Source organism: Channa argus, chromosome 5 (genome assembly GCF_033026475.1).
Source record: "Channa argus isolate prfri chromosome 5, Channa argus male v1.0, whole genome shotgun sequence".
Taxonomy (NCBI): domain Eukaryota; kingdom Metazoa; phylum Chordata; class Actinopteri; order Anabantiformes; family Channidae; genus Channa; species Channa argus.
Genome location: NC_090201.1, coordinates 4,716,506 through 4,731,341, shown reverse-complemented (window position 1 = coordinate 4,731,341; position 14,836 = coordinate 4,716,506). Strand labels below are relative to the sequence as shown.

The following is a 14,836-nucleotide window of genomic DNA, read 5'->3' as shown; positions in this document are numbered from 1 at the left end:
TGGTGTCTGTTTTGTGTTACAGGATCCATGTGTGGGGAAACTCGGGCCTCTTTTCTTTATCAATGTTTTTAAGAAATTAATTAAAATAAAATTATCAGACTTTATTTGCTTAAATGGGTATTGCCTTTTTCCACAATACAAAGGTATAAAAATAAACTTCATACAGTTTTTAGATGCTACAGCAAATCTAGAAGCAGTCACTTCATCTCCCTTATTACAGAATACAGTAACATCTGCTTGGTACATTTAATGTTAAGTAATAAAATATATTGAACAGGTTGGTTTAATCCAGTCACAATGGGGTGAGTTGTGCCTCATTGCCTATCATGCTCCTGCAAAAGGGGGGGAAATAAAACCCATTTAGTAAAGTTTCTCCATGCATAATAAAGTTGGTCCGGAAGAATCTCACTCACCTGATTGAGTTTCTTGAATTCTACTACTTGAAAGAAGATGTGTTCCAAGATGTGCTTGGCATCCCTCTGGTCTTTATCTAACTTTGGAGTCACCCCTAGAATTTCACCACATTTCCTAACGTAGAACTCAAGATCATCATCTGTACCTGTGAACACATCATGGTACCTTCTCTATGAACATCCCAAATGTAACCAGTAAAATTTGCTTAAAGTGGCAAACTTACATTTATTGGTGAGTTGAGCAAGGCGCACTTTCTCAGAAGAAAATGTTTCCCCTAGATCGTACAGGTCAAGCATCGGTGGCGGCAACTCGCTTAAGGCAGGTGGAAAAACCTAAAACACCAATGTGTGGCTTTTAAACCAAATTTTTATTTATTTTTTTAGCAATCAGGTTGCATATGACTAGAATTGATTGTTGTACTGTAAGAAGACTGGCTGTAACAAATTGCTGGATTTTAAACTTACTGCAGGTTGAAGCTGTGGCAGAGGGGTCTCAAACTGTGGTGCAATCAGCTGAAGTGGCTCATTTTTGACATTAAGTTGCTTATAAGCGCTGCAGGAAAACATTTACAGCTTTGAAGAGAAACTGCAGTGACTGTGGAATAATGTGTTATGGGGCATTTTCTATTCTCACCTGATGACTTGTGGTAAAGTGTCAGTTGTAAAATTAAACAAAGACATATCGAAGAGCGAGGTGAAATCCCTGGGGTTTTCATCACCCTCTTGTAAGCACACTCTCAACTGCTCTGACAGGCACCCTGTGTCTGGCAGCATAGTGTAATCTGTGATCTAGGGGACAAAAGAACAATATGGATGTCAGCTCATTTACAGATGGTAATGTTACTTGTGTCAGGTGTACTTCCTTACCTCTGGGTCTTCTGCATCAATCTGATTCAGCTGAATATTATCAGCCATAAGCCACTGGAGCACAACATCCTGGAATTAAAAAGTACCAGATTCTGTTAAGCACGATCTGAGGTGTTCTTAAAAAATAAATAAATGGTAACTGTCAACTGAACTTACTAAGATTTTACCGTTCTCCTCCTTATCTACATATTGATCACTGAACATGTGGCAGGATCCCAGCACAGCCAGTTTGCCTGCCTCCTTCAACAGATATGAAACGTCTTTCAGCATTGCGTCACAAGTTCAGAAATAGTGTGTGTGTGTATATATAAATGTATTTGTGTGTGTGCTTACAATGTAAAAAAAAAACAAATTACGTTGTGCCTCTGACCTTTCCATGATAGAAAGCCATGACAGGCCTGTTGAGGGGTAAGCAGACTGAGCCAGTTGAAAGAACAGCCACAGCAGGCTTCATCACACTTAATGTGGCACCATATGGGTATACAAATGTGAGAGCTCTGAAAAGTAAAGACAGGAAAAATTAGTGCTCAGTCATTTCCCAAAAACGTATAGTGCACCTTATGTATTGAAGACATAAATATAAATGCAAATTATTTACTGTGCATTGTTTCCAACATTTTCATCATCGATGATTCCTGTGACTGCTTTGCCAGCAGCCTGACTGATCTCTCTAGAGAAGAGACAGAAAACTCTGACTTAGGTGTGCATTAGCATATAAACGTTCATTTCAGTGCAGTGCAACTATTGCAAATATATCTGAATACATATTTGTTTTAATATATAAAATGTATGATAATGTAACAATAAACCTGTTCAAAACACCATTGGACACAAGTGCCTCCTTAGGATGGAAGTATTTGTAATACACGTTCCTCACAACAGTATCTGCGGCAGTGGAAAGAAAAGAAACAAACATACCATTCTATAATAACGTAATAAAGATACAAAAATAATCTGCACAGATGAGAACTGTCATTTCAAATTTCAACATGCACCATTGTTGACCATTATTCCAAACTCCTCCAACAGAAAGTTTATATTGGTGTCATATTTGGCTTCTCCTCCTTCACCAAGCATGACCAGGATGTTTCCTCCTCCATCCAGGTAGTGCTTCAGTACCTCCAGCTGAAAAAACACATGACAACAACTTTTATTTAGAAAAAGTAATAAGTATAGTGTTAATGTGCAAAATATATCACATATCATAATACATCACCTCTGATGCAGTAAATTTCTCCCTTGGGCCCGCAGTTATCCACAATTTGACACCCTTCAGCCTCTCCAAAGACAGCTCATCTTTCATACTAGGGGAGAAAGCTTTTTTCATAATTTTCTCAAAATGTACTGCACAACTATGAGGCATTTTGGCAAGAAACAACATAAATGGGATAGCGTCATACCCCATCTCCTTACCTTTGGATTTTCCACTGCGCCCTTAGTCTCTTCTGCATGGACTTGTATCCATTGTTCGTAGTAAACAGTTCTTTTTTTGAAGCATTGAAGACCACGGAATTGTGCTGCTCCTTCTCCATTTTGATTTCGCTTACCAAAGTTGGCCCTTATATGCATCCATACACTAAAAACACGTTTTCACATTAAGTTAGTTCTGTTTCATTAGCTGGGAACCGTCCTTTTTACATGAAAGTACTTTCGTCAATATCTGTCGATGTGGTTAGCAAGGTTATGCACCGACTGTTACGGACAAAAAAGTGTAGAATGAAATGTAGAATAAGTTAAAATATTTAATGTAAGTTACTTAACGCTAAGTGGCTAGTTAAGCTGGGTATCCACCATCATACGCTAGGATACTGCTAACAAACATGGCTATGTAGCTAGTTTAGCTTTAGGCGTGTAGCTAACAATCTTGGCGTCGTTACCTTACGTTAGTGTTCGTAAGCTGACTTCAGTGTTTCTCTTTTCTAGTCACTGATGTCACAGAAAATCAAGCTAATACTTCGCTTATAATATTCAGTCCCATCATTTACTTAACTTCTCTCAATCTTAATAGCTTTTCCAGGTTTCCTCAAGCAGTTCCACAGAATGATGCATTGTGGGAAAAAATGGTAACCAAGGGCGCTATCCACATAACAACCAGTTATACAGCAGTGTAGCAACACACTTTTTTCCCCCACTGAGCCTTTCGCGGTAGCTTATCTTACGTTATTCATCAAATAATAGAGGGGGGACTTAATACACAAATTTCTACAGACTCTCGATGGATCATTTATTTTTAAGTAGTCAACATGGGATTGGCTAAAAAGGTCAATTTAAATTTAATTCGTCCACTTTGTACTAGGTGTAAAGACTTCAGTCGAAAAAGGGATTTACAATTCATGCTCATTTGTAGGCATTTAGATAAGACAAAATTCTTTATTTACATGATCACTGAAGAGTCGGATATGGGTATTCTGTATTCTTTACTTGGCTACCTCACTGCGTTATAAGAGCCAATGACTGATTTCTGTTCAGTAAAGGTTGCAGATTTATTAGAGCCATTGTGTGCCTCATTTAACTGGACAAACAGCACTTTACCTACCATGTTCCAAAAATGTGTTATTACTTTTTCAAATATGCTCAAAATTTTAAATGGTAAGTGGTCTACTTGTCACATTCACTCTCTGATTCACTCACTCACAGACACACACAGATTGACAAAGGCTTGCCTAACCACCCACCCCCACTTTGGGGTTCAGTGTCTTGCCCTAGGACACTTCTCAACATTTATCCAGAAGGAACAAGGAGGCGAACTTTTACAAACAACAAAGAGAAAGACATAAAAAAGATTTTATTCCAATATGATATTAGACATAAATGCTGCAGGTTTAAAAGGTTACTGCTAATGAAGAAAGATAGGCAGAAGGCTGTTAAATGCAAAGGTAAATGGGTAAAAACAGTTATCACAAAACATGCAAATTGTGATTCCATGTTAGTACTATAGCATTTCTTTCATACTGCTGGATTGAAATACTACACTCATAACATCAAAACAAGATAAATACAGTTAATGTTACTACAGCTTTTAGATACTCATTTTACAATTAAGCAAAAAAATAAAAATAAAAAATAAAATCAACTACAACTAAAAACCAAGAAAAAATATATTTCATGGCCTCCCAATCAAAAAATGGTTCCTTTTTACAAATGCTTTTTTTATTATCTGTAAACATCTCAGTAACAGGCCTAGGATGTATTGCACCATTACAGTACATTACAGAGTACAGTGTTACACAAAGCGTCAATCTCGGGAGGCTGATCTAGAGTGAGACCTGGACCGGGAGGCTGAGTGCTTGGCTGGAGACTTGGAGAGCTGACGGTCCTTGCCTGGAGGAGATTTGGAGCTGTGTTTTTCGTTTCTACTCTCTGAATGGGAACGTGAGCGGCTTCGAGATTTCTTACTGGAGGATTTCTCTTTGGAACGACTCTGGGATTCATGCTTTGTTTTGACTTTGGATCGACTCTTAGAGCGTGACTTGCGAGTGTCTGAGCGAGAGCGGGAATTCTTGCTTTTGGAGGGACTGTGTGATTTGCGGTTGCGTGAGCGAGACTTCTCAGGGGATTTTGATTGGCTGGACTTTCTCTTTGATATAGAGCGTGACTTGCCCCCTGACCTGGAGTGAGACCTGTGCTTGCTGTGGGAACGAGAACTACAAAATGGAAAAAATACCAATACACAATTTGTATCACATTTGATACACATTTGTATCACTTCTAGCCACAAAACTGAGCTTGATCTCAATAAGGGTAAAGTTAAAATTCGTAAACAAAACAGGACTTACCGTGAGCGAGACCTGGAATGGCTGTGAGAACTCCTACTTTTTCGGCTACGGCTGTGAGAACGGCGTCGGCTACGAGACCTGTATGTTCAACATGATATTGGTAGATATAAATACAAATGGGACGAATCAAAAATGAAAAACATACATGCTCATAGAAAAACAAAAAAGCAACAATAAATAGGTAAATAAAAACTCAAGCTTGCCTGGATCTGCTGCCAGACGAAGATCGCCGCCGCCGAGGTTTGTCTTCCACCAGACGAATCTTCCTACCATTAATATCGGTGCCATCTAGCTTCTCCAGGGCTCGTTTCATGTCTGAACGGGATCGAAACTCAATGACACCCTCGTTGGCTCGTCCTTTATGAGCGTCTGCATAAGTTACTTCACCTGCCTGTCGCATAAAATCCTGTGAAGAATACAAACGTACACTGAACAAGAAGGAAGAAAATCTACTGAATGTGTTGGTTCTTGTGTCGGTTCTTCCTAAAGACGACTCACTCTTCTAGACAAACTTTTAGTTTGTTCACACATCCAGTTCATGTTCTCTACTCTATATGCTAATTCATATATTACTGTAAAATTTTCAGTGTCAATTCCAGAGTTTAATTCTGCATCAGATAAACTGCCATGGAAGGAGTTTATTTGGACATTAAAAAAAATGTACTACATATCTGGCTGGTAGTTGTTCAGTGACTCTCCAAGCTTTACAACCTACTGGCATCAGCAGAGAATGACATGAGCGAGACCAACATTGTAACAAACCTCACTTCTTGTTTTGGGGGCTTATTACATATCTTTGCTCCCATAATCGAATTGTTGCATGGTGAAATGACTAAATCTATTGGCTGTATGTCTAAATTAACTAAAAGGGAACCAGGGGCTTTCTTAATTAGTGTACAATTGCTACTGCCCTTTAGTTTGTGCGCCGGCTAGTTTCTTACCTTGAGGTCCTGCCAGCTGCACCTGCTGGACAGGTTCTCCACAATGAGTCGGTGTTCAGTGCGTACTGGTGGCCCATACTTGTCCCTGCCAGAACGATTCCAGCTGCTGTAGCCACTACCTTCAAAAAAAGATAGGGAGATTAAAATTTTATTTAGGAACTCCAAACTCTAGAAAGGCAAGGACTCCGAGCTGGTTTTAAGAATCTATGAACCTACGACAGACTGGACTTCGTTTCCCATAGTTTGCGTTGCCCTAAAACCTCGTAATTTTTATTTATAAAAGGGACTGCTAAAAGCTGTTTATACAATACAAGGTGATTAAAGATGCCAACAGTTTTTAATCCTGATCCTCTGGACCCAGAGCCCTGTCCGTTTTCAATAGCTTTGCAGTTAGTCATGATTTTATTTGGGCATATAAGATCAGTGTATATCAACATTAAAAATCTGCAGCACTCTGTGTCCTGTGGACCAGGATGAAAACTGTATTAATGATTAGACAGCATTTCTTCTCCTTGCTTTGGTTAGTGGTTTCTTTTAAATACACCAACTCAGTCTGTTCTCCTAACCACAGCTTCAAAGAAACTTAATCAGTTTATACTGTGATACTATGTTGCATGGCCTTGAGACAAAACCTGGACTCTTTGTAGATTTAGTCTTTAATGTTTGACAATTAGGCTACTAATTGTTATTCATTTTAAATCGTCTAATTTCCAAAATTATTTAAAGGTATCTTTCCTTAAACCATAGTTATTTTAACTAATCTTTCCCAAAATGTCCGAAAGCCAGGAACCACCTCCAAATGTGATCTATGGAGGAGATAACTTACTTTGCAGACCTACTGAACAATAAATTATCCCTGGTTTTGTACTTTTTTATTTTACAACTTTATAAAGCATCTACAAAAAAAAAAAAGAGAAAAAAAAAAGAAACTTTATTACAGAGTGCTGGGAGCCAAGAACAATGGCTGAAAAATGTGTTGGCTTGGTCCTCTGCAACATGTCTTGCAACAGTAAAACCAACAGGATTCCTCACCATCACCCTGGTCTATTGGAAAAGGATGCTGTCATCATGGCTTCCGGTTATGTCAACCAATGGTCAAAGGGCAAAGGTCTCACACACACATTGTAAGGGGAAAGCCCAGGCCAAACCGGTCAGGCAGTCATCTTTACCCTCATTGGACTCGGACTCAGCCCGCAGTGGACTCTTTCAAATTAAAACATCAAGCACTTTGTTAATGTTGACTTCAAACTGAACACATTGTAGCTTCACAAGTCTTACCTTTTTTTTTTTTTTTTTAAATCAGATACTCATGGGCTTTTAACACATTTCTTTCACTGCTTTCAAATGATTAGTTTCTACCTGCTGTCAGGCAGTATTAGATCCTTAGATGGCTGTGGAAACTATCCATTTTGTAAAATATCGATTACCAAAACGTGGACATTAAAATCAGATTTGTAATAACCACAGAGTGAAGTAGAACATGTCACATGAGTAGTGACAGCTTTATCCAACAGTCAGCAAAAGGAAATATAATTTTGTATTATGCCTGCACCTGCACTTATAAAAATTAATGACTCATTTTTGGGATAACTATGTTTTGTACTTAAATGTGTTCAACTTACTGCGCCCCCCATAGCCGTATCCATCCCTCCGTGGGCCACGGGCATGCTCTATGATGACTCGCTCCCCACACAGCTCCTTCCCATTCAGTTCATACACAGCATCATCAGCATCTCGCATGTCCTCAAACTCCACAAAGCCATATCTGAAAAAGGAATCGTAACCAAATAGAAATTTTGATTCTAGCTAAATTAGGGTGTTTTCGTTGTAGTAACGTTGATCATTACTATTACTATTCATCAAACGTCGGTGATGTATTTTTGGCTATTTATAAATTTCAACGGAAGGTCGCTTTATGTTGGTAAAAATGAAGTTACCATTAAAATTATAATTAGATAATAAATGTAAGGCTGACTAGCTACTGTAGTTATGACCGTATGCCGTTAAAACAATTTCGAACACAGTAAATGGAAAGTTCCAGTAACGTCAGCCAATGAGCTTAATGGTAAAAGTGACATTTACATTTGCTTGTTGATATTATCATGTTCAAAACGTAACGCAAATAGTTCAGCCAGTGGGCTACAGAACTAGCTCCATTAATCCTTCACTGTGACTAACAACACGTTTATAGCTAAAGTGCACGCAAGTTGTTCTTTTATAAACCACCCAAACAACTTGCTAATGATAACTGCAGTGACAGTAGCAAAGGGTATGTTTTCCTAACTAGCATAATTAGCCAAAGGATTTTTTTTGTCTAATTGTCAAACACTTGGCGCCGGTGCCTGGACTAACATAACATTAACGTTAGCTAACCTAGCTACAATGGAGCATAAGGTGATCTTACCCATTTTTGAGGTCGATCTCTAATAATTTACCGTAACCGCTGAAAAATCTTTGGATGTCTTTCTCTCGAACGTGATAGCTAAGTTTGCCGACATATACCCGCGGCATTTTCGATATATTGAACAGGACGTCTCAATGAAGTAAAACACGCCTTGTGTTGGGCCTCAGACAACCTCGGCCTGGACGGAACCATAGCGGTTCCCGATTTCCGGGGATTTTAGTTTCAAAACAAAATCATCGTGTCCAAAAAGCACTGCTAGAACAATTGATATTTAAAATATGCCTGCAAGTTCTCCCCAGACTGTCGTGACTCATATCTGTCAATCTGCCCCAACTCGGATTTCGTACTGCATTGTTAGATTAGTAAATTACCATGTTCAATGCATTTAATTTAATTGTCTTCACTGGTGCATCAGACCACTCGTTTTATTTTGGTATGCAGTATGATTTTCTATTTGTACACCTTTTAGTTATTTAAAATCTCATCATTCAATGTTTAACCTTTTCACCTCGTCCCACAGTGAATTCAATGCCATGTCCTTTTTCACTGTAAGATTACTAATAATCAATGCTGCCCTTATAGTTGTGTAATGCTTTTGTGTTTCTTATTTTGTTATCATGGCAAATTCACTGTCAAAAGTGCAGCAGAAAGTCTTTGCAGTAGAATTTGTTCTTCACATTAATGAATTTCACTTGACCCCATGGATGAATATGTACTGTAATCAGTTCTGGCTTTGAGAGAAGTCTCACCTAACAACATGACAAGCAGTCATTTGCCATAACATCAACATTTTTTTATTGACTGCAAATAAAATTAATTTTACATGTTACAAAATGTATATCATTAGAATTAAAAATAAATTAAAATATTAGAAAAGTGCTTATAGTTTGCTGGGCTCTGCAACTGGTTTCACCCTCAGCACACCCTCCTGTGAACATGAAGCAGCCAGGACTCCATCTCTTCTCCACAATCGGCCTTGAACCAGTCCCCTACTGCCCCCTGTAACACAACAAAACAGAAACCGCATTAGGCTAAAGTTGGATGCATACAACTTTTGGGTCAAAATTTTTGTAGCGTACACACGAAGCGGCAGCAACAGACTCCAGCAACAAACTGACCATTACACCGTTCACCAGAGAAAGGAGAGTGGACCCCTCCTTTCTTATATCATGTCTTGCTTTGAATGAACAAAGCTTTGGAGCTGTGTGTTTTCCAGTGCACAGCTACTGGTCCTACTAACCTGCCCGACGTTTTGTTGTTGCTTTTTTTTCTCTCTCCACTTTCTACTCAGGGTTTGCTCTAGGAGGGGATTTTCCGTATACGTCTTTATAATCTTGTCTTTATTCTGTTAAGTGCCTTGAGATGACTTTGTTGTGAATTGGTGCTTTAAACATAAAGTCGAATTGAAAAAATGTATGTTAGATATAGGCACATGAAAACACAACAGTCGTAATACATAGCCACTATATCTTATGTTTTTAGGAACTATGACTAATATATTCTAGGAAGGATGATTTAGAGTGGGAAATTTATCATGGAAAAAACAAATAAATAAATAAACCATGGTAACTGACCCAGTTACTGGCTCTCATAGCTTTCAGTAACAACTTTACTGCAAGCTGAACTTCTTTACACTTAATAGTTTACTACATTAGCAGGATCTACTTTATCTATTAATCTATGCTAATCATGAAGAGTCTTAAATTTTGAGATGATTCAGAGAAATGAGATTGATGTTATGTTATGAAATACAGCTGTTGATTTTACTCAGTGAGTCTGTCTTTCTCATAGAATATAAGATTCAGGAAGAAAGGCCACTTTTGAATAGTACTAAGCTAAGCTCAAGACAAACCCAGGAGTGAGTAATATTTTATTTCTTATAGCTACCTTAGCTATGAGGACAGTACTGGTCATGTTTTCTCTATGTGTGGGATGCAATTCAGCAGTGTGCCAGGCTGGACCAGGCAGCCAAGAACAAAAAACAGCCTTCTATGCCTTATACTACAGGACACAGTAATGCAACTGTGTACTTCTGTGGGTAATCAAATTGGCAATGCAAAACCTGTATAAATACCTTTATCTGCATGTGTGTAGTATTTGTGTGTAGTGTGACTGATCAACCTACTGACCCGCCCATGGACTCTCACACTCATACAGCATCCACTCATCACTGCGGAAAATGGTGTGGAACCACATGGCATGATCCAGGGAGGCTGAGAACTGGGCTCTGAAATTGGGGTAAGGCAGCAGCGCTGTGCCCAAGAATGCAAAGTCTGATACATAAGCAGCAACACAGCAGTGCAGCTTCATATTGCCTTCACCTGCACAGACACAAAACATACATTATCACGTGCTGTATAATGTATTACATATTTTCTATTTTGCTTGAATTAACATTTTCAAATTGTTTTGAAGTATGCATCATGACAACAGGATGTTTGTAAGTCATGTTATTCACACTGAGAATACTGTGATTACAGTACAATGTAGCTTTAAATGCTATTTAATATATGCAGGACATTAAGCGCAGAGGGCATTTTAGTTTTTTTAAGGGAGTTTTACCAATATATCCTCTTGCCCGTACCCAGAACAGCTTTTTCGGCTCTGCTCCAGCTATTCTCTGAAAGTGTGGTGGCTGGACTGGTTTTATCTCAATGGGGACTTCGTTAGCCAGCAGTTTATTAAGGCCTTGTCTGGATTTCTCTGCCAGGTCTGGTTTGCTGTAAAACACAATGAGATACAGGTCATGACTGAAGACCTCCAAACATAGTGTACCGGAGGAATGTTCAGGAATGTTAGCTTTTTTATTTTTAAATATTGTCAGCACTTTTTATGCTAGTGTGTGGAACTGCTCCAAATTGTATATTGCAAATTGCCCCCTCATTAATTTTAAATAGGGTGGCGAAAACATTAGAACCACCTCTTCTTATAATAGACTGCAGTACAACTCCACCACCCACTATGACCTCAATAATAAACAGAGAGTAGAATTATCACCTGACAGTGTCCACTTAAAAACTGAGACATTATAACATTGTAAAAGTAGAATTCATGGCAGAGCCACTTTATTGGGTTGTATCAGATTGTACAGGTGTACTTAATAAAGTGACCTGTGAGTGTAATTTTGTGTCATATACTTTTCTGTTAAAACTGCACTAAATCTGCATTTGTATCAAAAGCACAAGGTGGCATCAGAGCACAGAGAAGGTTTCCAGAGAAATACATGTCTAATAACCCCTCTTTTCTGTATGGAGCAGTTGTTTTATGCAGTTCTCCATAAATACACCATGAAATGTGATCTAATCTACATCAAAGTTACAAAGTTACATCCAAGTTACAAATCTTAATCATAGGTCCCAGAAGACCTATGATCAAGAGTCGTTCATTTGCATGTAGCTGGAAGGGGTTACAGGATAATCTCAAAGACTATATTCATCAGTCCACAGTTAGACATATCATCTCTAAATGGCAATGATTTGGTACTGTGGCTACGTACTTTCCATAGAAGTGGGTGCCGGGCCATGATTACTCGAAAGGCAAATGCAGAATCCTCAGTGAGTTAAGAACAAATCTTAGGGCAACTGCTTAAGGCTTGAAGGCTTCATTGGAGTTGGTTAAGATCTCTATGCGAAAAACACTGTACAGGCATCGTATTCATGGCAGGACATCGCAGAGGAAGCTGTTTCTTTGCAAAAACAACACTGCAGCACGCCTGAAATTTGCCCAAGACCACCTTAACACCTAACACGCTGCCAAAGGTAGTTTAAAAAAGACATTACTAAAATATTGCATTGTATGCTTAATGGGTGTGTTCAATAATTTGTATATGAAATTCAAGTTTGTCACTGTCCTCTGTTTCACTTTAAGCCTATTGTACTAACCTTTAACCCTCTAATCTTACTTACTGAACAACAAAATCCCATTACTGGCTTTTTTGCCAGTGCTTGTTAATAATGCTTCGCCACCAATAAAATAAAAGGCTATTCTACCTGAGATAAAGGTGAATAAGCTCCTCCACGGTGAGGAGGTCTTCAGGCTGGGGGACCACTGGCATGGTGAACTGGTGCTGCAGTGGACTTGGCTGCACAATTTGGAAAGATGCTTGACAGATCAGTATAGGCTGTCCGTGCTGGATGGCTTTCACAGAGCGGACTGTAAAACTGCGGCCGTCTCTTGTGCGATCTACCTGGTACAGCACTGGAACCTTGGGATCCCCTGAAAAACATCCAAAAAGACATCTGTGTAGAAAGGTGTATGCTCCAATCGAATGATGTTTAACGCATTTATGATGCAGACTTTAATGTTGGCAAATCCCAAATAAATAAAGGTAAACCATGTAGATCAATTAAAACTCTTCTTCTGTAGTTTCATGCACCCCTAACTCAGCTAATCTGCAATAACTTTGATCCTTTTAACAACTTTTTGTAACATCTGGTTTCTGGCCAGCTTATTTTAAAATATTCCTACATCTTACCTGCTCGTACAAAGTAGCAGTGGAGAGAGTGGGCAAAGAGATTATCACTGACAGAATTGGCAGCAGCAACGAGAGCCTGACCGACTATTTGACCCCCAAACAAACGCTGAGTACGGGGCACCCAGTGGTGTGTCCCTCTAGGGAAAAACAAAAAAAATAATGCAGCGTCACTATATAATGTCATTTGGCTTTTTGGTCTTCTAAATTTACATTTAGTCATGAGTTTATGGATACCCCCTAACTTAAAGCAGTGATGTCAAATACAATCCATTACAGCTATTATTGAGAATGAGTAAGGTTCGGGGGGGGGGGGGGGGGGGTTGCCAGAAAGGTGCTGTTTTCTTATCTAAAAGCTTTTTTCGTAACTCAAAGCTTTTGTGTCAAAGGCACAAGATGGCATCAGAGCACAGAGAATGTTCCCAGAGAAATACATGTCTAATAACCCCTCTTTTCTCTATGGAGCAGTTGTTTTATGCAGTTCTCCATAAATACATCATGAAATGTGATCTATGAAATGTGAGCTTTACAGATTGTCCAGACTTTTTTATGAATACAATAATATTTTTTTATCACGCTGCAACATTTAACAAAAACATTAAGCATGTGTAATAACAACGCATTGTTCAGTTTTAAGATGGTTTATGTTAATCTACCTAAATAAAAAATAGCGTAAATGCTGTACGGTGTTGTGCTTTATTACTTAGGTCCTATGTTCGTAAAAAGCTACTGTAAATTTTGAGATGTCATAGTGTGTTGGAGGCACAGAAATTTAAAAAAATTTTTGACACTGCCAACTTTGCCAATGCTTCCCAGGGATTTATCTACACACGCAGCAATAAATAAGAACTCAATAAGTTCGTCCAAAAGTTAAAAATGTGAACATGGACGCTGTTCGAACGTACCATACTCGTACGATAACACGTAATGACGTCAACCGCATTAATTAATGATTACAAAGGTGAAGTGACCAGCTACCTGTACAGGTCTACGTCGAGCTTCTCTAAGTTTAAAACGCTGGTGACCAGGACGCTTTTAAGATCCTGGTTATACTGGGCTGCAGAACTCTCCGAATTTTCGTCCTCAGGCGACCCGGCACCTCCAGGCTGATTACAAGTAGACATGCTTCCACCAAAGCCATCGTTCGGCATCCTCTCCGCCATGTTTGTTTGCAACTTCTTCTTTTTCGTTTACCAAGTTTCTACTTCTTCGGAAGTATCGGTGGCTAGCGAACCAGCTGAAAGGCGCATTACCTCCACCTACTGAGGTGGAGTATGCAACGGAAGCTTGGCAGACAACGACAAAAACGAAATTCTCTCCATTAAATCCATTTTCCTTTAAATTGTGTTTTTAATTAATGATTTTAAAAAATTTAGTAAATATGCTTTATTTATGTTGCTATATCGGGTATAATATATGTTTGTACGATGTTAACTTTAATAAGTTTTAAGCCATCTACTGTAAATTTACACATTGCTTGTTTTACGGCATATATAATGTCATGTCCTTTTTCTTCTTCTTTTTCTTTATTTATTGGTCGGCTCCAACAAGTGTTAAAAGGAACTTTCATAATGGACAACTCAACTGTCCCTTAGGCTTAACGTATCTACTGTAGTTAAGTTTCCCATTCTCTCTGCGTCTGAACCTCCTCCACTGACATTAATATTTTTTACTGCTGACTGGAAATATTCAAATAAACTAGGCTGGTTTTTGCCTTTTAGTATGTCGCTTGTTATTTTTCCCATTAGTTTGTAAATAAAGATGAGGAGTTTGCCCTGTTTTTGCCTTGCATGCTGCCTCACAGCTGCATAATTCTTGTTGGTTTGCTAAATTCAGTTTGCATTATATTTTATTTATTTAAGCTCTTTGGTAGTAGAGTATAATTACAGGGCTAGACCTATGCTCTCTGGTTTGGAGGTGCAGTAAAAAATAGGGTTACAGTTATAGAGTTTGATTTTAGGGAT

At 38.6% G+C, this 14,836-nt stretch overlaps 3 protein-coding genes across 6 annotated transcripts; all 3 read right to left on the bottom strand.

Moving 5' to 3' along the window:
- Nucleotides 1–80: 80 nt before the first annotated feature.
- On the bottom strand, nucleotides 81–3,911 carry ift52 (intraflagellar transport 52 homolog (Chlamydomonas)). Of its 4 annotated transcripts, none has more exons than XM_067503899.1 (14): nucleotides 3,158–3,911; nucleotides 2,694–2,856; nucleotides 2,497–2,584; nucleotides 2,276–2,405; nucleotides 2,090–2,165; nucleotides 1,879–1,950; nucleotides 1,651–1,777; nucleotides 1,437–1,520; nucleotides 1,281–1,349; nucleotides 1,048–1,202; nucleotides 879–966; nucleotides 638–746; nucleotides 414–559; nucleotides 81–332 (listed from the first exon to the last, which is right to left on the bottom strand). In XM_067503899.1, the coding sequence occupies exons 2-14, from the start codon at nucleotides 2,810–2,812 to the stop codon at nucleotides 315–317; spliced, it is 1,281 nt and encodes a 426-aa protein (XP_067360000.1). In that variant the 5' UTR covers nucleotides 2,813–2,856; nucleotides 3,158–3,911; the 3' UTR covers nucleotides 81–314. The 4 variants fall into 4 exon arrangements, 3 of the variants coding, with proteins under 3 accessions (XP_067360000.1, XP_067360001.1, XP_067360002.1); XM_067503900.1 differs by having other exon boundaries at nucleotides 3,163–3,911; XR_010914394.1 differs by lacking the exon at nucleotides 81–332 and having other exon boundaries at nucleotides 421–559; nucleotides 638–765.
- A 139-nt stretch (nucleotides 3,912–4,050) lies between these two features.
- LOC137127226 (serine/arginine-rich splicing factor 6-like) lies at nucleotides 4,051–8,603 on the bottom strand. The gene is made up of 6 exons (XM_067503902.1): nucleotides 8,402–8,603; nucleotides 7,620–7,762; nucleotides 5,998–6,116; nucleotides 5,260–5,462; nucleotides 5,057–5,134; nucleotides 4,051–4,924 (listed from the first exon to the last, which is right to left on the bottom strand). The coding sequence occupies exons 1-6, from the start codon at nucleotides 8,506–8,508 to the stop codon at nucleotides 4,516–4,518; spliced, it is 1,059 nt and encodes a 352-aa protein (XP_067360003.1). The 5' UTR covers nucleotides 8,509–8,603; the 3' UTR covers nucleotides 4,051–4,515.
- Nucleotides 8,604–9,178: 575 nt separating this feature from the next.
- acot8 (acyl-CoA thioesterase 8) lies at nucleotides 9,179–14,067 on the bottom strand. The gene is made up of 6 exons (XM_067503903.1): nucleotides 13,851–14,067; nucleotides 12,876–13,012; nucleotides 12,391–12,616; nucleotides 10,964–11,121; nucleotides 10,531–10,722; nucleotides 9,179–9,400 (listed from the first exon to the last, which is right to left on the bottom strand). Exons 1-6 carry the CDS (start codon nucleotides 14,033–14,035, stop codon nucleotides 9,282–9,284), a joined length of 1,017 nt encoding a protein of 338 aa, XP_067360004.1. The 5' UTR covers nucleotides 14,036–14,067; the 3' UTR covers nucleotides 9,179–9,281.
- Between the last annotated feature and the right edge of the window lie 769 nt (nucleotides 14,068–14,836).